This window comes from Hyaena hyaena, unplaced genomic scaffold (genome assembly GCF_003009895.1).
Source record: "Hyaena hyaena isolate Hyena2069 unplaced genomic scaffold, ASM300989v1 scaffold_284, whole genome shotgun sequence".
Classification (NCBI taxonomy): Eukaryota; Metazoa; Chordata; class Mammalia; order Carnivora; family Hyaenidae; genus Hyaena; species Hyaena hyaena.
In genome coordinates this window covers 852,974-878,353 of record NW_024080913.1, presented here as the reverse complement: position 1 = coordinate 878,353, position 25,380 = coordinate 852,974, and the positions used below count along the sequence as shown (strand labels likewise).

General features: G+C 38.4%; 1 protein-coding gene across 5 annotated transcripts in view; it reads left to right on the top strand.

The window, feature by feature from the left end:
• Nucleotides 1-649: 649 nt before the first annotated feature.
• GOLPH3L (golgi phosphoprotein 3 like) overlaps nucleotides 650-25,380 on the top strand; it is a 44,129-nt gene continuing 19,398 nt past the window's right edge. For 3 of the 5 annotated variants that reach the window (XM_039246337.1, XM_039246336.1, XM_039246338.1), the window contains exons 1-4: nucleotides 650-829; nucleotides 2,641-2,832; nucleotides 21,853-21,984; nucleotides 23,292-23,406. In XM_039246337.1, coding sequence (XP_039102268.1) covers nucleotides 2,653-2,832; nucleotides 21,853-21,984; nucleotides 23,292-23,406 — 427 coding nt within the window. In that variant the 5' untranslated portion in view covers nucleotides 650-829; nucleotides 2,641-2,652. Of the gene's footprint in view, nucleotides 830-1,303; nucleotides 1,441-2,640; nucleotides 2,833-21,852; nucleotides 21,985-23,291; nucleotides 23,407-25,380 lie in introns of all 5 variants that reach the window. The other 2 variants (XM_039246335.1, XM_039246334.1) reach the window with 2 other exon arrangements.

Here is a 25,380-nt window from a genome sequence, read left to right as displayed (position 1 = left end):
CTTTGCCTTAGAAAAGGAAGACTTAAAACTTGATCTATTTGCTTCTTGCAGTTTTTAGCAGCCATATTATAAAACATACATTACCCATGGGTTTGCCAGTAACAAGCGCTAACAGAGAAGGTTGGGGTGTAAACCCCGGCTGACACGTACCTATCCTGTTTCATGTAAACCACATAAACGTACGCAAACTGACCCAGATCAGGTGTTTCTGTAACAGGGAAGTTAGGGACAAGCTAATTGTCAAAAACAACCAATTTTAAAATGTTTATTTTTGCTTTTTTGGATCCCAACACCTCTCACCGAATTGTCCGAGAGTACACTGCTACAGTCAACACACCTGCTACAGAGATTGACCAGCAAAAACCTTTGTTGATTGGCAGCTGGTGCCAGCTCACTGAACGCTTTGATTGGACGATTTAATGGGGGTGGGGATCGCAGCTCCCTTGCCTCTCTTCTACCAAGGTTACTTCATTGGATTGACCAGCTGTCAGGTTGACCCAAACCTGCCTCCTTTTGGTGGTGTTTGTCGGGATCGCAACACAATAGCCCGAGGAGAGCCTCCCCTCGTAAGCTCCGATTGGCTGGGCTCAACCTTGGCGGTTTCTGATTGGTCCAATGAAGAAACACCAAGGTAGGTTGCCTAGCGATTCTGAGGAAGCTGATGTGTTATTCCTTCCCTGCATCGAAGGATCAGGAAGTTTGTGCTCTCTGCGTGGCTGAGAAGTTTTTCTACCTACTAGGAGGGGGGGGAAGAAGGGGAACAGGTGTCCCCCTAAAATAGAGCGCAAGCTGCAGCCTGCGTCGGGCCGTAACCCAGGAGTAACGTCAGGTAAGCAACGGAAGATACACATTTCCTAACGTCCAAAAACAGCCTCCAGATTTTTTATTTTATGGGGAGAAGGAGGGTCTTATTTACTTAGTTTTGGGCCACTTTTTTTTTCTTTTCTTTTTTTTTTTTTTTTTTTTGCAAATAGGGTTTTTATCTTGTAAATGTATGGGGGTGTTAGTTCCTCAAAATTCTCCTTAATTTTTTTTTCCTCTGAAGACTTAAAGTTTCTTGGATTGGGTTAGGAAATAAACCCTATTCACAGTGTCAGATGGGGTTAATGCCTGTAAGCATTTATTTTATGTTTTACTTTTTCCTCTTTCACTCTTTCTTCTTCCCTCCTCCCACCAAGACTTATATTTGAAATATAGCCTTGTATAAAGAACCTCTTGTAAGTCACTTCACTTGTATTTCTATTAAAAATGTTCACATGCATTTCTGAGTATTCGTTTTAATCAGTATATATTTATTGAGCAGTTACAACGTTAAAGACATTGTGCTAGTTGCTATGGAGACTATAAAAACCCAAGAAGACAATATCCCTGCCCTCAAGAAGTTTACAGTTGAGAGACAGCCATACCAAAAGAAAGACTATAATAAATACTGTAAAGGATGTAAGTATAAATAAAGTTCTGTGAAAGTACAGCTGAGAGAGAGACCAATTCTGGCCATGGGACATACATGGGTAATGGAGAAGGAGATTCACTTAAGGCTTTACCTGGATCCTCAATAGGCCTCTGGAGAATGGGTAGAATCTAGAGAGGAAGGGAAAAGGGAGAGAACACCAACATGTGCAAAAAGCAGGGGGCACGTTTAAGAAATGGTTTGTTAACCATAATTGAGAGTACCGTAGTGGGAAGTATCGCCATTACGATACTGGGAATGGGATCCAGTCACAGAGGCTCATGAAGGCATTCTTTCCCTCTTGAAAAAGATATTCTTTTAAATGATTGTGGATTAAAAATATTTATTGTGTATCATGTTAAACACCGATGTTTAGATCTATTTAAAATGAAGTACGCCAATTTTAAACTTTATCACAGATGATTTAGCCCGGTTTCTCTTGCCTGTAGATTTTTAAAGCACCTGTAGTGTATGGTACAAAAGCGCACGTGCTTTGATTTGTTTGTAATTGAGAAAGAATTTGTTAATTTTGTAATATTCTCTTGCTGGTACTTTTTGCTGGCGGCTGTTTGTGTATTTGCAAGATGGCTAGCTAGGGGTAGAGAGGAAAGTTTTCTGGCTGCATGGAATTACTACACCTGATCTTCCGAGCGTTATTCTGTAGCTGTGATTTCCAAAGTGAGTGCATGAAGTGAGTTATTAAGGTATGGGAAGAAAATATGAGAATATGTCTTTCTATTTAGTTTTTCTCATTTTTTTACTTTCTCTTGTGTATTATAATGTGCCGTTGAATGCTTATACAGATTACATATAAATTAGTATATGCATTTTGGGCCTCACAGTGTTTATCCTGTCCTCTATTATTGAACTTGGGGAGGATCCAGTTTGCAAAAGAGAAATTACAATGATGGATATGTACTTCTGGGTTATAGATAATGCATATAAAATCATCAGACTTAAAAGATAATCATTGCTACCAGTCTTTAAAATTCCTGATTTCATTTTTCTGTCAGTGCCTTCTGTGTACTTTGGAAAAGATACTGCGTTGACCTAATTTTTCTGGTCATTGTTCCTTTATTTAAGTTTATATGTATTTCACATTTGTATACATTTGTAGTATGTTTATATGAATATGTATGTTTTTGTTTACAGAAGCACACATATAGATATTTTTTCGTCACCCCCTCCAGAAACAAGGGAGAATGACGACCCTAACTCATCGGGCCCGTCGCACCGAAGTAGGCAAGAACTCCGAAAAGAAGGTGGAAAGTGAGGAAGACACTCATCAAGACAAGAGTCCAGACAATGACTCTGGTGACTCTAAAGATATTCGCCTCACCCTTATGGAAGAAGTATTGCTCCTGGGACTAAAAGATAAAGAGGTAATGCGGTTGGGTTTGCTAGCCTGACTCAAAGACTCTTGAATGTCAGAATGTTTTTAGGAAGTACTCTGACAGAATATTTTCATTAATTCTAAGGTAGCCTTAGAATTGTGCTCTAGCCACCTGAGGGATGGAGAGTTTGGGGAGGATAAAATCCCGAAGTATTACTTGAAATGTAATTTAATTACAAAATTACTCCAAAATTTTAGAAGATACAAGAGAGAATCTAACTCAGTGTAAACTGTTTGTGCTTGTAGTTCCCCAGTGAGATTGAAGGTGAAGGTGAAATAACTTCCTATTAAACTAAGCAGGCCCCCACAGTGAAGTCGTCTTGAGCTGTGGGGAGGAAAATCTTTTAAACGACAAGACAAGGAACATGGGTGATTAGCTGTTTTACAGAAATACACAGTGGCTAGGTTTCTTACCATACAGTTGAAATAACTTTCTAATTCTATTCTGTGGCCCTTAAGAAGCTAAATATCAACAACTGATAAGGAATATTTTGATTTTAGAAAGTTTTTTAAATTAATTGCAGTTTTCTCTTTCTACACTTTCCCTTATGAATAGAACATTTTATGATAGAATTAGTCTTGCAATAGCAAGTCTTGTGGCACATATTTGTGGCATATATGTGTTGGCTTTCCTGCTAGTGGTATACATTATCTTTCGTTTGTAATTTAACTTCTTTTTTTTCTTGAAAGAGAGAGAATGGGGGCACCTGGGTGGCTCAGTCCGTTAAGCGTCTGACTTCAGCTCAGGTCATGATCACACAGTTCGTGGGTTTGAGCCCCGGGTCGGGCTCTGTGCTGACAGCTCAGAGCCTGGAGCCTGGAGCCTGCTTCAGATTCTGTATCTCCTTCTCTCTCTGACCCTCACCTGGCTCACGCTGCCTGCCTCTCTCTCTCTCTCTCTCTCTCTCTCTCTCTCAGAAATAAATAAAAAAACATTAAAAAAAATTTTTTTTAATGAAAGAGAATGGAGAAGGGGCAAAGGGAGAGAGAAAATCCCAAGCAGGCTCCATGCCCAGCACAGAGCCTGATACAGGGCTCAATCTCACCACCGTGAGATCATTGACCTGAGCTAAAATCAAGAGTCAGATGCTTAACCAACTGATCCACCCAGGTGCCTCTGTAATTTAACTTTTTACTGTGTTTCAGTTTCTTCCCTCATGAAGAGGTTATGAAGAAATACAAATGTAATATTTTAAGCAATCTACTTCCTTTCCAAGAAAGTCTTAAGTAAATATAAAATAATAAAGGCACGTTTATAATTGGCTTATATTTTGAAACTTAGCGAGTTAAAATGTTACTTTACATTAAAAAATACTAAATTTGGGGGTGCATGGGTGGCTCAATTGGTTAAGTGTCTGCCTTTGGCTCAGGTCATGATCTCACAGTTCGAGTTCAAACCCCACATCAGGCTCTCTGCTGTCAGCACAGAGCCTGCTTCAGATCCTCTGTCTCCCTCTCTCTCTGCTCCTGCCCTGCTCCTTCTCTCTCTCTCTCTCTCTCTCAAAAATAAATAAACTTTAAAAAAAATACTAAATTTGGCTTTGATAATTGTCCTTAGCTAGTAATAAATTGGCTACATACATCTAATAACATCTGTTCTTTTCTGCACGGATTCCTCAATTTGGGATTACTTTGTTTTGTTTTTTTCCTGAAGTTTTTATTTATTTATTTTGAGAGCATGCAAGTGGGGGAGGGACAGAGAGAGGAAGAGAGAGAAAATTCCCTGCTCTGCACTGTGGGTCTCAAATCCACAAACCGTATGATCATGACACGGGCCAAAGTTGGACCTTTAACTGTCCGAGCCACCCAGCTGCCCCCATTTTATTTTCTTTACCACTTTTCCTTTCTGTTTTTTGTCCCGTCAAATTACCACCTTGAACAAAACTTACAAGATCTATTATAGCTTGTGTATTGTTAAAACTAATATTAGAGGGGCGCCTGGGTGGCTTAGTCGGTTAAGCGACCGACTTTCGCTTGGGTCATGATCTCGCGGTTCGTGGGTTCGAGCCCCGCGTCGGGCTCTGTGCTGACTGCCAGCTCAGAGCCTGGAGCCTGTTTCAGTCTGTGACTCCCTCTCTCTCTGACCCTCCCCTGCTCACGCTGTCTCTCTCTCTCTCTCTCTCCTAGAAATAAGTAAAGCATTTAAAAAAAAAAAACAAAAAAAAACTAATATTAGAGACATACACATATGTACTTGACCGAGACATGGATATATCAGAAAATCTTACCCACGAGTATATTTTCCTGTTTGTTGAGAAAGTTGATGAAGCTCTAGTTGTATAAAAATCAAACAAATGAAAACACAAACTGACTCCCCAAGAGGTTAGGAGAGTAGGTCTGAAGATTAGGCAGTGTCAATACTGTTTTGAGATGTTTACACAGCACCCAGGAAACGTTCACTGACTGTAGAAGGAGCATATTAGAACTAAAAAGCCATTCGGTTGTTTTACTTTTGAGTAGAAATGATTAATTTCCTGCTGACCTTAGCTACTAGAATTTTTGTTTCTGTTTTGTAGGGAATCTAACTTTGGACATCTCTTTGTGTGTTTTTAAACGTATAATACTTAATATAAATTTAAGGAAATAGAATAAAAAATAAAGGAACTCTGGCGACATACCGTTCAAAGATGAGCAGATAACAACTAACCTTTTGAATCATTCTAATTTTATGTTGAAAATAGTTGATAAATTATGTTTTTACCTTTCAGTTGGCTCAGGAAAACAAGAAATGACAAATCCTTAGGTGTAAATAAATAGGAGAGGTCAAGCCTTCTGATTTAGTAAAGTAGTAGTATTGTTCCAAAATGCCAGTTATATAACTATCTCCAAGACTATTAGTTGATTTCTAGCACTAGTAATTTTTTCTTCTCAACTTCTAAACTACTCATAGAATTATGTAATCATTATTTAGTTTGATTGGGAGTACCCATTGTGTGCTTAGCATTGTGCAAATACTAAGGTAAATAGGAAGTAGTATAACATATGGTCCCTGGCTTCTAGAAACTTGGATTCCAGCTAGGGAAACAAGGCATATATACCTTTTAAAAGTAAAGTAACCCAAGGGCACCTGGCTGGCTCAGTCAGTAGAGCACAAGATTCGTGAGCTCGGGATTGTGAGTTTGATGTGTGGAGATTACTTGAAAATAAATAAAATAAAAGTTAAATAACCCAAAGGTCCATCAACTGCAGAATAGATAAAAATGATCTGTCCTGGGGCGCCTGGGTGGCTTAGTCGGTTAAGCATCCGACTTTCGCTTAGGTCATGATCTCGCGGTTTGTGGGTTCGCGCCCCGCGTCGGGCTCTGTGCTGACTGCCAGCTCGGAGCCTAGAGCCTGTTTCAGAGTCTGTGACTCCCTCTATCTCTGACCCTCCCCTGCTCACGCTGTCTCTCTCTCTCTCTCTCCTAGAAATAAATAAAACATTAAAAAAAAATTAAAAAAAAAATGAACTGTCCATTTATTTAGATGAACATAAAGATCTTTTCTATACAGAATGAAAATGAACATTGTTATAAAACATGTGTAATGGAAGTAACGAAGCCAGACACAAAAGACATACTGTGTGATTCCACGTATATAAAATTTTTAAAAAACTAAACTATAGTGTTTGGGTTTGCATATTTAGGTGTTTAAAACTATAAAGAAAACAAGAAAGGGATTACCATAGTTGTCAGCACAGTGCCCACCTTTCTTTAGCTGGTGAGGGAAGGGAGAGGGAGGTATTGATGAAAGCTAGAAAAGAACATGAGTTTTCTGGGTACTAACTATTTTCTGTTTCTGTACTTGGAGAAAGTTTCATGGAATCTTTACTTAGAGATAAATCCTTGAGCTTTTTTCACTTTTGTTTCATGCACACTTCCATGTGTGCCTTATATTTCACAATTCGAAAGATTTTTTAGAGAAGCCAACCCCAGTCAAAATCCCAGGTGTTTGCACTTTAGAACGGTAAAAGCCAAGAGAGTTAGAAGGATGAGAGATCGTCTTGGAGGAAGAATAGAAGGTAGTGAAACAAGCTGGACCTTTAAGAAAGGTAGGACTGACATAAGTGGAGTGAGGGAAACCCGTTCTGGATGAGGGAACCGGAAAGTGTCATGAACTTGATGAGTCTGGGAGATAATTAAGTAAACGGGATGACCGAAGTAGATGGTGGTCTTGGGGAACAGGGAGAGTTGAAATTGACAAATTAGATTCAGACGATAGAGTATGGCCGATTTTTAATACCAGGTAGAGACTTTTAAACTCTTTATTTTTATTTTAATTCCAGTGTGGTCAACACACAGTTTTATATTAGTTTCAGGAGTATAATACAGCGATTCAACAGTTCTGTGCATTACTCAGTGCTCATCGCAGCAAGTGTACTTGTTTATTCCTGTGACCTGTTTCACCCATCTTCCCACCTACCTCGCCTCTGGTAACCATCTGCTTGTTCTGTGTAGTTATAGACTCTTTCCTTTAAGTAAGGGGAGCAGCCTAATGAAAAGAGCAAAGCCCATTTCATTTTTGTGTCCAAATTAAGGACTTAGGGATATTTTTACTCTGTGTTCTTTGTGAGTATATGTTTTGATGTGCGTATAATTTCTTATTTTTGCATGACTTGAGGTATGTGACATGCCAAAAAAAAAAAAAAAATCCCAAGTGCTATGCATTCCAAAGTCCCAAAGTTAAATTTTGCAGATGATTTCCATGGGATTCTTTGTTTATAACCCAATACTGTGCAGGGACAATAGTCCCCACTTTTGAGATCATTTACAGCCTAGTGGGATGAGGGTGTCTGGAGAGAGAGGAAGGGGGACTGGGAAAGGCAGCAGACCACTGCAGGACCATGCGGTGGGTACCAAGGAAAGAAGCCTGACCCAGATGGGTGGTAGAGAGTGCTAGTGGGAGAGGGGAGGGAAGAGATACTGGGAAAGGCTTCTGGGAGGTGATAACTCTTCACCTGAATTCTGAACATGAGCAAGAGTTAGTTTGGGAAGAGAAACAGGTTCTAGGAAAAAAAGAAAAAAAAACAACATCAGCTGAATACTTGTGAAAATTTCAGTGACTTGCAACTGGAATGAATAATCACAGATATTTAAAAGCATCTCATCTCCTTTAAATGAACTCCATTGTTTTGAAACCCAACTCCCAAAACTTAGCTGGACATTGAGTTCTGTATTTTATACTTTTCTAAAATTGTGAAATACAGCGTATGTAGAAAAATGTATAATGTAAAAAATGTATAAAACACAGGTACCACGTAAGGAGTAATTGTAAAGTAATTTTAAACTACCACCAATTGAACATTGTCTGCGTTGTGGGGCCATCGTCCTATGGCCTTCCCTGATCACACACTACCGCACCTGCCCGTACTTCACACATGTAATATATCCCTAAACAATTCGTTTTACACGTTTTTAAACTGGATGTTATTGGATTAATACTGTTACGTATTCTTTTGCTCAATATGATGTTTCAGATTCATCCCATGTTGTTGGGTATTACTTAATTTAATTCAGTTCATTATAGTATTTCAATTATATCAGTATACCACTATTCATTCATTCCACTGGTTAACAGACCTTCATGAGTCCATTACAGACAGTGCTGATGAGAATATTCTTGTATTTATCAGTTATGTTCTTTCAAACAATGCCACTGTTCATGTATACAGAAAAATGATAAATCGGGTATCTGGGTGGCTCAGTCAAGCATATGAGTCTTGATTTTGGCTCAGGTTTGTGAAATCAAGCCCAATGTGGGGCTCTGCACTGACAGATTTTTAAATTAAAAAAAAAAAAGAGGGGCACCTGGGTGGCTTAGTCGGTTAAGCGTCCGACTTTCGCTTAGGTCATGATCTCGCGGTTCGTGGGTTCGAGCCCCGCATCGGGCTCTGTGCTGNACTAGTGCCAATATTAATGATCTAAATGCAGACCTAGGCCTCGATGGGAATAAAAATGTCACAGAGAAATCTAAAAGCATGTAAGCTTACCATTCGCAGGAAACTCTGACACCATAACCATTTTAAACTCTATCAATAAGTAAATCCCACTATTGGAAACAAAATAATACTGGCTGGGGGCGCCTGGGTGGCTTAGTCGGTTTAGCGTCCGACTTTCGCTTAGGTCATGATCTCCCGGTTCGTGGGTTCGAGCCCCGCATCGGGCTCTGTGCTGACTGCCAGCTCAGAGCCTGGAGCCTATTTCAGAGTCTGTGTCTCCCTCTCTCTCTGACCCTCCCCTGCTCACGCTGTCTCTCTCTTTCTCTCTCCTAGAAATAAATAAAAATATTAAAAAAAAATAAGATTCTCTCTCTGTCTCTTTCTCTTTCTCTCTCTCTCTCTGTTCCTCTGCCCCCTCCCCCAGTCGCACTCTTTGTCTCTCTCTGAAGAGAAAAAGGAAAAGAAAAATTGCTTGGTCCTAAAGCATTTTATTAAGATTAAAAGTCTCATTTAGGTCACTGCCTGGTCTTTCAGTTTCCTGATTGCACAAAATGAACAATAAATCCCTTGTCAGTAGTTATTGCCATTGTGAATGGAGTGAGTGTATCAGGACTTGTTGGTCGGGTTTTGCGGTTTTTTATTAACATGGTCTGTTAAAAAAAAAAAAAAAAGAACTGTTATTTTTTATTATATCCATTCATATAACTCCCCAAATTTACTCTTGGTACAAAAGGAAGAAAAATGGGAAACCAAAGTCCTATTTTAACAGTAGGAAATCTAGTGTAAGCTATTTAATTGATAACCTGCCTCTCCCTAACTACCCCCCCCCCCACATGGATATTAAGATAAAAACCACCTGTGGATATTTGGTCCTTTGGCTGTAGCCACTGAACCTATACATTTGATATGAGCCATTCTGTGTCTCTGTGTCCTCCTTTCTTGTGTGTTTATATAACTTACAAGTTTTCAAAAACAGTTTGTACTTTCTCTTGCTTGATCCTGCAAGACAAACACCATCTTCTCTTTAGGAAAGCGAAGTTAGGTGGCTAATTGGCCAGTAAGTTGTGGAATTTATGTTCACACCGACTCTAAGTACAGTTTAAGAAAAGGACATGTTTGCAAAGCACATATCACATATTTTTCCATATTTCTTGCGGAATGAAGAAAATTGTTGAGGATTGTTAATGCTTAGTGAAAACCCAAGAATTTCATCTGCTAGGAGAGCTTCATAAGGAGTTTAACTTATACCTTCTCTTGAGACAAAAGATTATTATGTTCTGCAGTACTGTTTGGCACAAGTTATTTTTTGAAGTCTTATCCATGGCTTTCTTATTCCAGTGTTTAGTACCCTAGCAAAGCTCACTGCATTTTGTTTTGTTTTGTTTTGTTTTGTTTTAGCAAAGCTCACTCTTAAAGACGTTGGGATCCCATAAAAAATATTAAGTTGACATCAATAATGGCAGAATAAGAGAAAGTACCATTTAGCAATTTTCAATGATACAATTTTATGTTAGTTTCATCCTATTGCCTCACATTTTAAGGAGGAAATATGAAAGTCCTATACATTCTTTTCTTTTTTCTTTCTTGTGTCAAACAAGATAGCCTGGTCATAAGAAACAATAAGTCCAGGGGCGCCTGGGTGGCTTGTTCGGTTAAGCATCCGATTCTTGATTTCCACTCGGGCCATGATCTTACTGTTGGTGGTTCGAGCCCCACATCAGGTCCTTCGCTGAGAGCGCGGAGCCTGCTTTGGATTCTCTCTCTCTCTGCCCCTCCCCTGCTCATGCTCTCTCTCTCAAAATAAATAAACTTTTAAAAAAAGTAAACATATAAGAAACAGTAAGTCCAATAAGAAATTTCAATAGCCCAATTTACAAAATGAAAAATGTTTAAAGAGGCAGTAAATGAGGGGTGCCTGGGTGACTTGGTCAGTTAAGCATCTGACTCCTGATTTCAGATCAGGTCATGATCTCAGAGTTTATGAATTCAAGCCCCACAGCAGGGATTCTTGGGATTCTCTCTCTCCCTCTCTGCACTTCCACCCTCCATGCACTTTCTCACTCTCAAAATAAATAAATTTTTAAAAAAGTAGTAAATAATATTTAATTTCTTATAACCATATCTTCAGAAAGTCTAGTGTATAAATAAATAGGCATTATATTTTTCTTCTCAGTTCACAATGACAGCCATAGATTAGATCCCATGTCAGACATCTTTCTTATGGAAGAAAGAGGCTACTGTTATACTAAAAAGATACAAATAAATATGTAGGGCTCTTTCTCTTTAATTTTACTTTTTTAGGTTTACTTCTTTTTGAGAGAGAGAGAGAGAGAGAGGATCCCAAGCAGGCTCCACGCTATCTGTGTGGAGCCTGACTCGGGCCTTGAACTCCCAAACAGTGAGATCACAACCTGAGCCGAAATCAGGAGTCAGGACGCTTAACTGACTAAGCCACCCAGGCAGCCCTTTCCTTAAGTTTAAAGCGAAGACCAAATGAATAGACACGTTTCTTTTAGATTTTTCTGCAGGACTGTGTTGTATTGTTTGCTAGGGCTGCCATCACAAAATACCACAGACCAGGTAGCTTACACAACAGAATTTTCCTCCCCGTAATTCTGGATGCTTTGAGTCCAAGATTTGGTTTCTCCTCATGTCTCTTTACTTGGCTTACAGATGGCCATCTTCTCACTGCATCCTTATATGGTTTTTCTTCTGGGCGTGTCTGTGTCCAAATTTCCATTTCTTATAAAGACCAGTCAGATTGGATTAGGGCCCCTTTAACAGCTTGACTTAATCACCTCTTTCAAGGCACGAGTATCTCCAAATACAGTCACATTCTGAAGTACCGGGATTAGGGTTTCAACATGAGGATTCTGGGGAGACACAGTTAACCCTATAACAATGATTTAGAAAAGTTGAGAGGAAATGGGAAGGTTTTAGAGATAATTTTGTCTTTATTTACTTCTATCCACTTGAAGTGCAGTTCAGCCTCAGGAAGTGTCATTAAAACTGTATAATGATGTGATGTTTCCTTCAGTTCAAGTCAGGCAACATCCATTGAGCACCTGCTGTGTCCAAGCTACTGAGTAAAGTAAGGAAAAAGAGAAGTAATTAAGATGTGTTTATCTTTCATCAAGAAGCATTTGAATCTGAAGTGGGAGAAAAGATATATCTATCTAGGTACTATACTACTAGATACAATATGTAAATGCTGATGTAAATGCTGTAAGAAAGGTACAAAAAGCGCTATAAGAACATGGAAGAGAAAAAAAAAATCATGGAAGAGGAGGAACTTCCTTGGAGGTTACTCTTTACTTTCTGTGTTGGCCCTTACCTATTCACAGTTGTCCAGAAGGTGTAAGATGCGAATGGCAAATGGAAAAAAAATAGTGTGGGGGCCTGGCTGGCTCAGTCAGTAGAGCTTCTGACTCTTGATCCCAGAGTTGTGAGTTCAAACCCCATGTTGGGACTGAAGCCTACTTAAGAATAGAGAGAGAGAGAACAAAAGAAAAGAGAAATACTGAATCAAGTGTTTCCAGGTTTTCATGTGTTTATTGGTGGATTGTGCTTGCCTTTTTTTTGATATTATTGACTTCTTTTTAAAAATTGGTCTAAGATTTTAAAAAATCTTTATTTTTATTTTTTTAAAAGCAAAATGTTTATACTAAGAAATTGAGATAAAAGTCTACATGAGAGAACTTAGTGATAGGGCTATGGGATATGGGGATATATGCATTTGTCAAAACAAACTGAACATCTGTGCAGTTCACTCTATATAAATTATTCCTCAAGTTTTTATAAAAAGTTTAAAGAAGTGGGGCACCTGAATGGCTCAGTTGGTTAAGTGTCCAACTTCAACTCAGGTCATGATCTCACGGTTCGTGGGTTCACACGCCGCGTTGGGCTCTGTGCGGACAGCTAGCTCAGAGCCTGGAGCCTGCTTCGGATTCTGTGTCTCCCTCTCTCTCTGCCCCTGCCCCGCTCATGCTCTGTCTCTGTCTGTCGCAAAAATAAATAAAACATTTAAAAAAACATTTTTTAAGTTTAAAGTAGAAAATAAAATTCACCCATAATCTCATCCCCCAAAATAATTGCTATTAAAATATTTTTATCTACCCTTATAGACTTTTCTATGCACCTCTTAATAATCTTTCTTAATCTTAGAAAGCAGTCTTTTAGGTGCTATCTCTTATAATAAAGAAGTGTTTGAAGTTCAATAATTCCTTCAGTTTTACTTCACTTTCTCTTTCTTATGTTAAATTTAAGTGAAATTTATTTATTTCATTTGACTTTTAAAATAGCACAAATAGCATGATTTATTCAATTTTTTTAAAAAGTGATCATTGTAATGTTACTTGAATTCCACATAAAAGGGAAATTGAAATTAAACTGACTCTTGGTTTTGTTCATCACAAAATATGATTTACTAAAAAGGCCACTGAAATTAACAAAAAAGAGTTTATGAAAAACATAAAGCTGTGTATGTGTGGACCTTGTTTGGCTCTTGATTGAAACAAACCAACTATATAAAAATATATATTAAACAATTGATGGAATTTGAAGGCTTACTGAATGCTTGGTAAAATTAAGGAATTCTTGGTCAGTTTTAGGTATGATATGAGTATTACAGTTTTGGGTTTTTTTAAGTTTTTTTTTTTTAATGTTTTATTTATTTCTAGGAGAGAGAGAGAGAGACAGCGTGAGCAGGGGAGGGTCAGAGAGAGAGGGAGTCACAGACTGAAACAGGCTCCAGGCTCTGAGCTGGCAGTCAGCAAGAGCCCGACGCAGGGCTCGAACCCATGAACCGCGAGATCATGACCTAAGCGAAAGTCGGACGCTTAACCGACTAAGCCACCCAGGCGCCCCTACAGTTTTTTTTAATCTTCATTTCTTGGGGAGAGTGTGGTGATTTTTATAGAAGATAAGATGTCATTGGGATTTGTACTGAACTAATCTGGAGAGCAGGGACATGTATAGATGCAGGTATATATCGATAGCCGTTGAAGCTGGGCCATGGATACATAGAGGTTCATAATCTCTCTATTTTGTGTGTGTTTGAGAACATGAACCCAAAAATGTTAAAAAGAAAAAAAGCAAGACATTTTCTTAACCACATGATTCCAGTTTACACGTATCCTGTTGACTCCCTGTTACGAAAGATGATGAAATTTCAAACCGTGGCTCACAGTTTGTTCTATCTCTTCCCCAGTATTTTGTGGAAATTGGTAACATGTACATTCTGTCATTTCATAATTTGCACAAAGCTGCTCTGTGAAGGCTAGCCCCACAATTGAAGTTGGGGAAGAAGCATATGGGAAAATTGGTGGTTAAGAGAGAAGAAATGTGTACTGTATGTTTAACAAAAATCTGGTTTTACGTAAACCCAGAAGATAACAGGATGATGAAATTTATGAGTCACTAATTTTTTAAGATTTTTTTCAATTTTTTCTGAAATATGTATATATATACTACTTTTTTTTTTTTAATGCTTTAATTATTTCTGAGAGAGACAGTGTGAGCAGGGGAGGGTCAGAGAGAAGGGGAGACACAGAATCTGAAGCAAGCTCCAGGCTCAGAGCTAGCTTTCAGCACAGAGCCCACCACGGAGCTCGAACCCACGAACTGTGAGATCATGACCTGAGCTGAAGTCGGACACTTAACTGACTGAGCCACCCTGGCGCCCCTGTATATACTACTTTTTAATCAGGGAGAAAAGCTGTTTGAAAACACAAGATGTGTCTACATTTACCTAGTTTTGTTCTCCTGAGCTTTGAACATACTACACTTGGCCTTTAAGTGTTTTTTTAACCTATTTTAAATTATTTGAGAGTTGTGTGGGGCATCTGGGTGGCTCATTTGGTTAAGCGTCTAACTTTGGCTCAGGTCATGATCTCACGGTTTGTGGGTTTGAGCCCTTAATCTGGCTCTGTGCTGACAGCTAGCCCAGAGCCTGGAGCCTGTTTCAGATTCTGTGTCTGCTTCGCTCTCTGCCCCTCCCTCGCTCATGCACTCTCTGTCTCAAAAATAAATAAAACATTAAAAAAAATTTTTTTTTAATTAAAAAAAAGAGAGTTGTGGGGAAATAGATTTAGGGCCATGTTTTCAGATTTTTACTCTCCTTTCTCAGCTACCTGTTTTCTTCTTTTCTCTTTGTATAGTGTGTAGCAGTGAAAATTCCTTTTTCTCATAAGTAACATATTGTGGGAAAATAAAGTCATATAGATTACTGGTTTTGGTGCTGCAATCGCTTTTAAATTTTTTAGAGTAAGAAATTAAGGATATTTTTCTTGGCCAGAATGAGATTTAAAGCTTATGAAGGGATATTCAAAGATTACTAGTTGTTTTCCTTTATTTTGAATTTCTTTCTCACTCACAAGGCATTATCATGTTTTCTTTTTACTTCTCTGAACTTTTGATGATGGCTTTATTTTAAGGGAAAAAAAACTTGGAGTTGAGAAAATTAATAAACTGATCCTTATGACTGGTTTTGCATCATTCATTCAACTTCCTGAATAAGCCTGAAAGGACATCCTCTTCATGAAGCTGATTGAGAAATTTTGTTCATTTGTCTAGGTTACTAGTCCAGCCTCTCAGTAATGCTGAAGTCACGTGTTAAACCAGAATAGCATCCAGGTCACAGTTCCTCATTCTTCCTTATGATTAAGCAGAGTGAGGTTTTAATGCTTAATCTCTTTTATGAAATGTCTCTGTTGACAGGGGCTCCTGGGTGGTTCAGTTGGTTAAGCATTCCGTTCTTGATCTTGGCTAAGGTCGTGTCTTCAGGGTTGAAGAATTGAGCCCCTACATTGGGCCTCCTTGCTGCCAGCTTGGAGCCTGCTTTGGATTCTCTCTCTCCCCCTCTTTCTTTGTCTCTCCCCCATGATGCGAGTTCTCGCTCTCTCAAAATAAATATTAAAAAGAAAGAAAAACAAAACAAAAAAACCAACAGTGATTCACATTCCAAAAAAATAAAAAAGAAAAAGAAAGAAAAACAGTCCATTCACTATTTTTTTTTTTAATTTATTTTTTACATCCAACTTAGCATAGTGTGCAGTAATGATTTCCGGTAGATTCCTTAATGCCCCTCACCCATTTAGCCCATCCCCCTCCCGCAACCCCTCCATCAACCCTCTGTTTGTTCTCCACATTTAAGAGTCTTTTATGTTTTTGTTCCCCTTCCTGTTCTTATATTATTTTTGCTTCCCTTCCATTATGTATCTGTTTTGTATCTTAAAGTCCTCATGTGAGTGAAATCATATATTCTTTCTCTGACTAATTTTGCTTAACAAAATACCCTCTAGTTCCATCCACGTAGTTGCAAATGGCAAGATTTCATTCTTTATGATTGCCGGGTAACACTCCATTGTCTGTATATATATATATACACACATCACATCATCTTTATCCATTCATCCATCGATGGACATTTGGGCTCTTTCCATACTTTAGCTATTGTTGATAGTGCTGCTATAAACACTAGGGTACATGTGCCCCTTCAAAACAACATTGGATAAATACCTAGTAATCGCTGGGTCATAGTATATTAACTATTTTTAAAGTAATTTTTAGAGGAAAAAAATAAAATTAGTTTTGCTTGTATAATTTTCAATTTTGATAATTTTTTTTTTCTGGTAATTCTTGACATCCCCTAGAGATTATTATACAGACACTGAAACAAGTGTTTCGAGAAAACAGAGTAAGATTCCTTCTCTTCTGGAAGGTTGAAGCAGTTTTAATGTTAAATCTTCAGATTTTCCTGAGGCATTTCCTAATAAACATATTTGCTCAGTGTAGGTAACTTGGGAAAATTACAAAACCATTTTTTAATGTTTATTTATTTCTTTTTGAGAGTGATAGAGAGTGTAAGCAGAGGAGGGGCAAAGGCAGAGAGAACCTGAAGCAGGCTCCAGGCTCTGAGCCGTCAGTGCAGAGCCAGATGCGGGGCTTGAACTCCTGAACCATGAGATCATGACCTGAGCTGAAGTTAGATGCTTAACTGACTGAGCCACCCAGGCGCCCCACAAAACCATTTTTTAAAGCAGGCTCATTCTTTTAAAGTAAGGTATTTTATGTAATTGTGAAAATCTTGAATACCCAATTATGTGTGTGGCTGTTTTTCATTAAACTTTATCATGGGAATTTTCTAACGTTTTTGAAAACTCCTTTTAAGCTTAATTTTTAGTGATGTTTTAAGTTTCTTTGTTTTCTATCTTCTTTTTACCCCAAGCAGGCCACTTTAAAATCTTTAACCTTAATGTTGCTTTAAGGTGTGTCTTTAAGGAAGTTTGACTAAAGAATACTAGACCAGGTGGAAAAGCATAAAATGTTGACTATCTGAATTTATGGAAATCTCCATGTCCTACCTTTTATAAGAACAAAATAACATTATCAAAAATGTAAATATGTACAATCTTTGACCCAAAAATTTCCTCTAGGCATTTATTCAACAGAAACACAAACAATGAATATCTCTTCATAGCATTTTTTTTTTTGTAATGACAAAAAAACTGTAAACAAATGTACACCAGTAAGGGCTTGGACAGATAAATTATAGTACATCTAAAGTGCAATACTATGTAGCCATTACAGTGAATGAGGTAAACCCATATTTATTCATGTGGAAAGATAGCCAAAATAATGGGTAAGTGAAAAAGTTGGGGGCACCTGGGTGGCTCAGTCAGTTAAGCATCCAACTTCGGCTCAAGTCATGATCACACGGTTCGTGGGTTTGAGCCCCGCGTCGGGCTCTGTGCTAACAGCGCAGAGCCTGGAGCCCGCTTTGGATTCTGTGTCTCCCTCTGTCTTTCTGCCCCTCCCCCACTCATGCTCTGTCTCTCAAAAATAAATAAGCATTTTAAAAAATTTTTTAAAAGAAAAAGTTGCCACTCTGTGTGATCTCATCTCTGTAAATAATAATAAGATAGAATAGGTATATAAAATCTAGAAAATCTGCACTAGACCATTAACCCCTCCAGATAAACTTCCATGGTATAAATTACACATTTCTATAATGTGGTCTTTTTTCCTTTTTTTTTGTACAATCATTTATTATGTTTCTAATTAAGATAAAACAAAGTCCACTATTCAAAGATCTCATTCTGCCAGTCCTTCAAGATTCTCTGTTGGTCATGAGGCACTGTGTGTTTCCATTTGTTTTAGTAGATCCTAGATTTTTTCTCTTTTCCTTTATTTATATGGCCTTTGGTAACTAAATTTAATGATTGAATGGTAAACTTCAGTATGCATGTACTAGACCATTCTGCACACTAAAGCATTGGTCCTTTAACACCAAATCTTTATTATAGACGATTTGAGAATTCACCAGTGCACCTAGATATATTTATTTAGGGGAATATGGACCTTAGAATTATAATTATTTTTTTAAAACTCTACATGTGTATTTCTGAGCTTTTTTTTTTCCTATTATATATGATGCAATTTTAAAAAAGTTTTAAAAAAACTCATTTGAGGAGTTTTACATTAGATCCTCGAGACGGGAATGATAATTCAGGAACATAGTGCCTACATCCTGCTCTTCATTGTGTCTTTATTTACAGAGCTTCTCGTTGACAGTTCTGTTGACAATCTGACATAACTGTTCCTGAAACAGAAGTTATATGGTCAGGAAGAAATGAGAAAACAGAAATTAGTCTCTAATTGCTTTAATACTGGCTACTGTGCTTACACACCTGTTGAGATTTATAAAATCACCAAGATTATATAAAAGTTACACATGAATAAATGACGTGTTCTAAAGAAAGTTACAGTTTAACCTTACATCCTTAACAAAGCCCACTCCCTCCTGAAAGAGGAGTTAAGAACAGGACTCTTGGAGTACCCAGGAGGCTTGTGATGGATCGAGCTAATCCCAGCTCTAAATCTAAGATCAGGCCCTCAGGAAATGCGCCTAGGTCTGAGGATGTTTATGGTTCGAGCTGAGCTTTTCCCAGGTTAGCTTGTTTTTTTGTGTTCTGTTTTGTTTTGGCTTTGGGTTTGGGGTTCTTTTTGGGGGGGGAGGGGGGTAACATATTTACTTTCAATCCTATATTTATGCTTTCAGGCAACATGTACTGAGAAATACTATGTATCAGTCAGATACTGTCTCCTTAAGGAATTTATAGTCTACTGAGGACAGTTGATTACAGTGTGATAAAATAAATCATTAGGGAGAAGCTTATACAGGCACACCCAGGTGGGGCACCTAACCTAGAGGGTGGAGTAGAAGGAAAGACGTCAGAGAGGGTACATGGATGATGTGATGCCTGTAAGCAATCCTTAAGAACAAGGCAGACTTGGGGGAAGAAGGATATTGGATCTTATGGACAGAGAGAACAGTGTGTACAAAGGCCAGTAGGCAAAAATGATACATGAAGAGTACTTGAAATAGTTCTGGGGGCGTTTGGCTGGCTCAGTGGGAAGAGCATCCAACTCAGTCTCAGGGTTGTGAGTTTGAGCCCCATGTTGGGTGCAGAGTTTACTAAAAAAGATAAACCAACTTAAAAGAGTTCTGGAAAGTGTTCTAGGAGAAAGAGGTCAGGGAGAGACCAGTGAGCATTTTCTTAGCTTGAGTGCTATACTAAAGAATTTGGACTTAAGGAGCATTTACAAGATCGTTAAGTAGAGAAGAAGAGTGTTATATCATAAGATTTGAGCATAAAGATCATCCCAGCTATAATGGGGAACCTGGAATTGCAAGACCTCTACCTCTGACAGTGTAGTGGTCAGATATTAAGTCTTGAATAAACCTAATTTCTTTTTTTTAATTTTTTTAAATGTTTTATTTATTTCTGAGAGAGTGACAGTGTGAGCAGGGGAGAGTCAGAGAGAGAGAGAGAGACAGAATCTGAAGCAGGCTCCAGGCTCTAGGCTAGCTGTCAGCACAGAGCCCGACGTGGGGCTTGAACCCATGAACTGTGAGATCATGACTTGAGCCAAAGTCAGACGCTTAATCAACTGAGCCACCCAGGCGCCCCAAATAAACCTAATTTCTAAAGTAATCATTGGGCTTTGGAGAGTAACAGAAATCCTCGGGGTCCCCAAACAAACATCAGACTTAAAATCTCAGAGGTGAGCAATAAACAAACGAGAAAAACAAACTGCCCTAGGACAAATTACCAAATCAGCCCTGAGATCCAGGACTTGGGTAGAGAGGAATAAACTGCAATATTGAGACATAGGGAAGCTAGGTTTAAATATGGTGCCAGTTGGGGGTGCCTAGCTGGCTCAGTCAGTGAAGCATGCAAGTTTTGATCTCAGGGTTGTAAGTTCGAAACCACGTTGGGTATAAAGATCACTTCTAAAAAACATCTTTTGGGGCACCTGGGTGGCTCAGCGACTCTTGGTTTCGGCTCAGATCATGATCTCACCGTTTGTGAGTTTGAGCCCTGCATCAGGCTCTGCACTAGCAATGTGTTTCCTGCTTAAGATTCTCTCTCTTTGCCTCTCCCTGCTTGTGCTCAAAGTAAATAAATAAGCTTTAAAAAATAAATAAAGGCTTTTTAAAAAATAAAATAAATGTGGCCCCTGTCATGTGGCAGTCCTCCAATCCCATCCCATCCCCCATGCCTGATTCTCATCAGAAGCAAATACAGATCTTCCTCTCGGAAAGAAGATCTCTTTAATTTAGGCCTCCAGGATCTCAGATTCATGAAAAAATTGAATATAGGCCACTTCTTAATCAACTACCAAACATGCAAAGAAACAAATACCCATGAGAAAGAAACAAATAATAGGTCATTTGTAGACGTCAGATATTAACAATGACCAGACAGTATAAAGTATCTATGCCATTTTTAAGAAATAAAACAATCACAAAACAAATAACAAAAAGGAATAATCACAAATGACCAAACAAATGTGAAAAATAACTACATAGAGCTTTTGGAAATGAAAAAAAGTTGAAATCAAAGTCTCATGGTTAGTTTAACACATTAGATATAGATGGAGATAGTAAATTGGAAGCTAGATATAAAATAAATCTTCAGAAAGCAATTTAGAGAAAAAGGAAGTGGAAAATATGAAAGCTGGGTTCAAGACATGGGGGTTAGGATAAAAAAGATCAACATCCCAGAAAGAAAAAATAAAATGGAGGAGAGCCAAAATTCTTAGAGGTAAAAGGTGAGAATTTTTGAAAGCTAAGAAATGGACCTAGAGAAACAGGAAGCACATGCCAAGCAGGATAAGTAAATTCACATGAAGTTGCGTAGTAGTCAAAGTGTAAAACACCAAGGGAGATCTTAAAGGACTTAAGAACAAAAGACAAATCACCTGCAAGAAACCACCATCAATGAGAATGATAGGTTTCTCACTGCAACCTGGAAGCTAGGAGAGGGCTTAGTGTCTTCAGTGTGATAAACCTGTCAACCTTGGATTTTATGTCCAGAGAAGCGATCTTTAAAAAAAAACAATGGTGAAATAAAGACCTTTCAGATAAAATGGAGTTGGCCTTCAACAAACTTTCGCTTAAGGAAATTCTACTTTAGGAAGAAGGAAAATGGTACCAGAAAGGAGGTCTGAGGTGCAAGAAGGAATGGTGAGCAAAGACATTGGTAAGCATCTGAGTAAATCAGACCTGTATAAAATAATGATAATGCCAATGATATTGTCTAATGTGAGGTTAAAAAAAAAAAAAAGATAAAATATTGGTCAACTAGAAGAGTTGACAAGTATTGATTTGTCTTAAAACTAAGCGACTACTGGCTCAGTCGGTTAGGCGTCATGATCTCAGGTTTATGAGTTTAAGGACTGACAGTGCAGAGCTTGCTTGGGATTCTGTCTCCCTCTCTCTCTGCACCCCCCCCCCCATTTGCACGCTCTCTCTCTCAAATAAATAAATATAAATATAGAATTAAAAATTGACATCCCAATCATTAACAGCTGAACCCTGGGAATTCACAAAGAGCTTGAAGTCAGAAAATCTTACTTCGGGCATTTAGATTAAGGGAATTAAAGAGAGATTCTGTTCTTTTATGCTTCGAGGACATGTAATGTGACATGAAATGAATCATAACAAAATGAACCATCCTTAAGGTGCCGGCTGCTAATCCATAGCCCTTTCAGAACATTCTTTCTCTTCTTTTTTTCCTTTTCTAGGGTTACACATCTTTCTGGAATGACTGCATATCATCTGGCCTGCGAGGGGGCATCCTGATAGAGCTGGCCATGCGGGGTCGAATCTATCTGGAACCCCCCACCATGCGTAAGAAGCGACTACTGGACAGAAAGGTGCAGCAGCCTTGTGAAGATTCTCCTAACTTATGAAAGGGAGAGGCCGATGGTCCACTTTGGAGAAATGGGAAGATCTGAGTAGTGAGACAAGATAAATATCACTGACTCCGCTGTCCCGTTGTCTAACAGGCTTACTTACCCTCTAGCAGAGGGAGTGATTCAAGTACTCATTATCTAAAGAGTTAGAAGAAGCTTATAGTTTTGTCTTTTTTATGCAGAAAAATCACATTTAGGATGCCGTTGATTGTTACTCCTGTATATCTATAACTCTAACATGATGAAATAGAATATTCTATAGGAGGAGGGCAAACACCTGGGTCAGGTGCAGTCTTTGTTTCATTCTAGTCATGCTCAGATCACCATTAGATTTTTCTCCTTCCATTTACACCAGGTCCTCCCCACCGTGAGCTTGACTCCTATCTCCATTTTCTTACAACTTATTCTTTCCACTCATAACTTCGCTGTCATACTCAGAACTCTACCAAAAGTACATTCTTTGGTATCACCAGCTGGCTCTATGTCCATCACGGGGCTTGAACTCACAACCCGGAGATTGTGAGTCACACGCTCTACTGACTGAGCCAGCCAGGCGCCCTATCACCAGCTTCTCTTTTGTCTTCAAGTTATTTTTCTCTTTTAACCTAGACGTGGCATTTGATATTTTTTGACCACCTCCCCCTGCTTGAAATTTTCTCCACTCTTAGCCTTTGTTATATTACATTTTCTTGATTCTTGCCTGTACCCTATTTCCTATATTTCTCCATTCCTTCACACTCGAGTCTCAGTTTGTATCCTTTTGCATAGCTTTATTTCCTTCCAGAGATACCATTTATCTTCTAGCTTTATCTCTCACCTCCATGATATTACCCTATCAAATCTTAGGCCTGTCTTCTTTTTCTACCCCTACGAACATATTTAACTATTGACTAGACATTTCAACTTAGCTATCCCTTATCAGTTAAAACCAAACTTAGCAACTTTTGCCCTAAAGTGGCTTCCTTTTCTGACTTTCTTACCTTTATTAATTGTTTCACAGGTTAGTTTTCCAGACCCCAAAGTTATTATTGCATATTTTCTTCATAATCTTCTATATCCAGTTTGTCACTAGGGCCTACTTCGAATGTTATTTCTGTCTCCCTACAATCACTCCATACTGGATGTTAAACTTCTTGACGACAGCGACAGCGTATTACGTTGTTTTGCATTTCCTACAACATTTAACCCATAGTGTATATACAGTGTATTGAAAGATTTTAATTTGAATTAAGGGAATAAACCAAGGTCCCTTGTTTCTTCTTTTAAAGGTATTGCTGAAGTCAGATAGCCCAACAGGGGATGTGTTACTGGACGAAACTCTCAAACACATCAAAGCAACTGAACCCACAGAAACCGTCCAGACATGGATAGAGCTACTCACAGGTAAGGTGGCTCCAAGCGGCTCAAAAATCCCACACTTTTATCATCTTTATCCTACTAGTTCAAGAAATGGAGCACAGGAATTCAAGATGCTGGGCAAGAAATATTTGGTTCACTGTTTAACTGTATTAAAGAGGGACGGAAGAGACATGGTTAATCAACACACAAAGCTTTCCAAAGCTTCATCTTACATCCACCACCCGACCGCATAAGCTCTTTAATACTGTTCTTCACCAGAAAAAATGTTAATATCTTTATTGATGTATAATTCATACACCGTACAGTCGACCGATGGAAAGTACACGATTAAATGGATTTTAGTATCTTCACACAATTGAGCAGCCGTCCTCACAGTCCTAATTTAGAACATTTTCATCACCCCAAAAATAAACCCCATACTCATTAATAATCCTTCCCAAGCCTCCTCCCAGCTCTAGGCAACCGGTAATCTACATTCTGTCTCCAATGATTTGCTTATCCTCGATATTTCATATAGATGAAATGTACAACCTTTTTTTTTTTTTGTGACTGGCTTAAAGTAATATTTAAAGTTTATCTATGTTTTATCATGTACCAATAATTTATTCTCTCTTTTTTTAAGGGTAAATTCAAAAACTTTAATATAAGTAAATAAATCTATGGCATAAAATTTTAGGAGAATCTTCCACAGGGCACTTTGAGGTCACAACCAGTGTCACCTCCTGGAACAGTTTTTTTTTAATTGAAATTTTAATCGAGGTGTTTGTAGATTGACATGAAGTTGTAAGAAATGATACAGAGATCCCTTATACACTTACCCAGAATCCCCAGGGATAACCAGTTACAAAGCGATAGTGTAACATGACCACCAGGATACTGACATTGATACAATCTATCAATCTTACTAGAACTTCCCCAGGTTTACCTTGACTTCTTTTTGTCACCCAATAATACTTCATTGTATAGATGTACCACATTTATTTGTCAGTTCATTAGTTGATAGACACTTGGATTTTTTCCACTTTTTGGCTATTAGGAGTAATACTGCTGTGAACATGTATGGACATGTTTTTGTGTGGATCTGTTTTAGTTTCTTTTGGGTATATAGTTAATGTTTTCTACTGTGGTAGGATGCATATGATATAATCTTTATTGCTTCTACCATTTATAAATGTACCATTTACTGACATTAAATACATTCACAGTGTTATTTAACCATCACCTCAATCTGTACCCAAAGCTTTCTCGTCCCAAACATTCCTCTTTCTCCCCGCCCCACTCCCCTATTCCCTGGCAACCTCTTTCTGCCTGTTGTCTTTATGAACTTGGCTATACCAGGTAACTCATGTAAGTGGAATCATGCAATATTTACCCTTCTGTATCTGGCTTATTTCACTAAACAGAATGTTTTCAGTGTCCATTCATGTTGTAACATGTGTCAAAATCTCATTCCTTTTTCTGGCCAAATAACATTTCACTGTACGGATATACCACATTTTGTGTATTTATTTTGAGACAGATCGTGCATGAGCGTGAGCAGGGGAGGGGCAGAGAGGGAGAGAGAGAATCCCAAGCAGGTTCCACACTGGCAGTACAGAGCCCAACATAGGGCTTGATCTCATGAACTCTGGGATCACGACCTGAGCCAAAATCTAGAGTTAAATGCTTAACCAGCGGAGCCACACTCATGCCTCACCACATTTTTTTTATTCGTTTCATTTGTTAATGGATGCTTGGTTTGTCTCCACCTTTTGGCTATTGTAGATAATGCTGCCATGAACATCAATATACAAATATCTCTTCAAGTCCCTGCTACCCATTCTCTTGGATATGGATCTGAGAGTAGAATCACTGGCTCATATGATAGTTCTATGTTTTGAGAAATCATAAAACTGTTTTCTACACAGGCTGCACCCTTTCTCACCAGCCATGCATAAGAGTTCCAGTTTCTCCACATTGTCATCAACATTGTTCTATTTTGGGGGGGGGGGGGGTTAG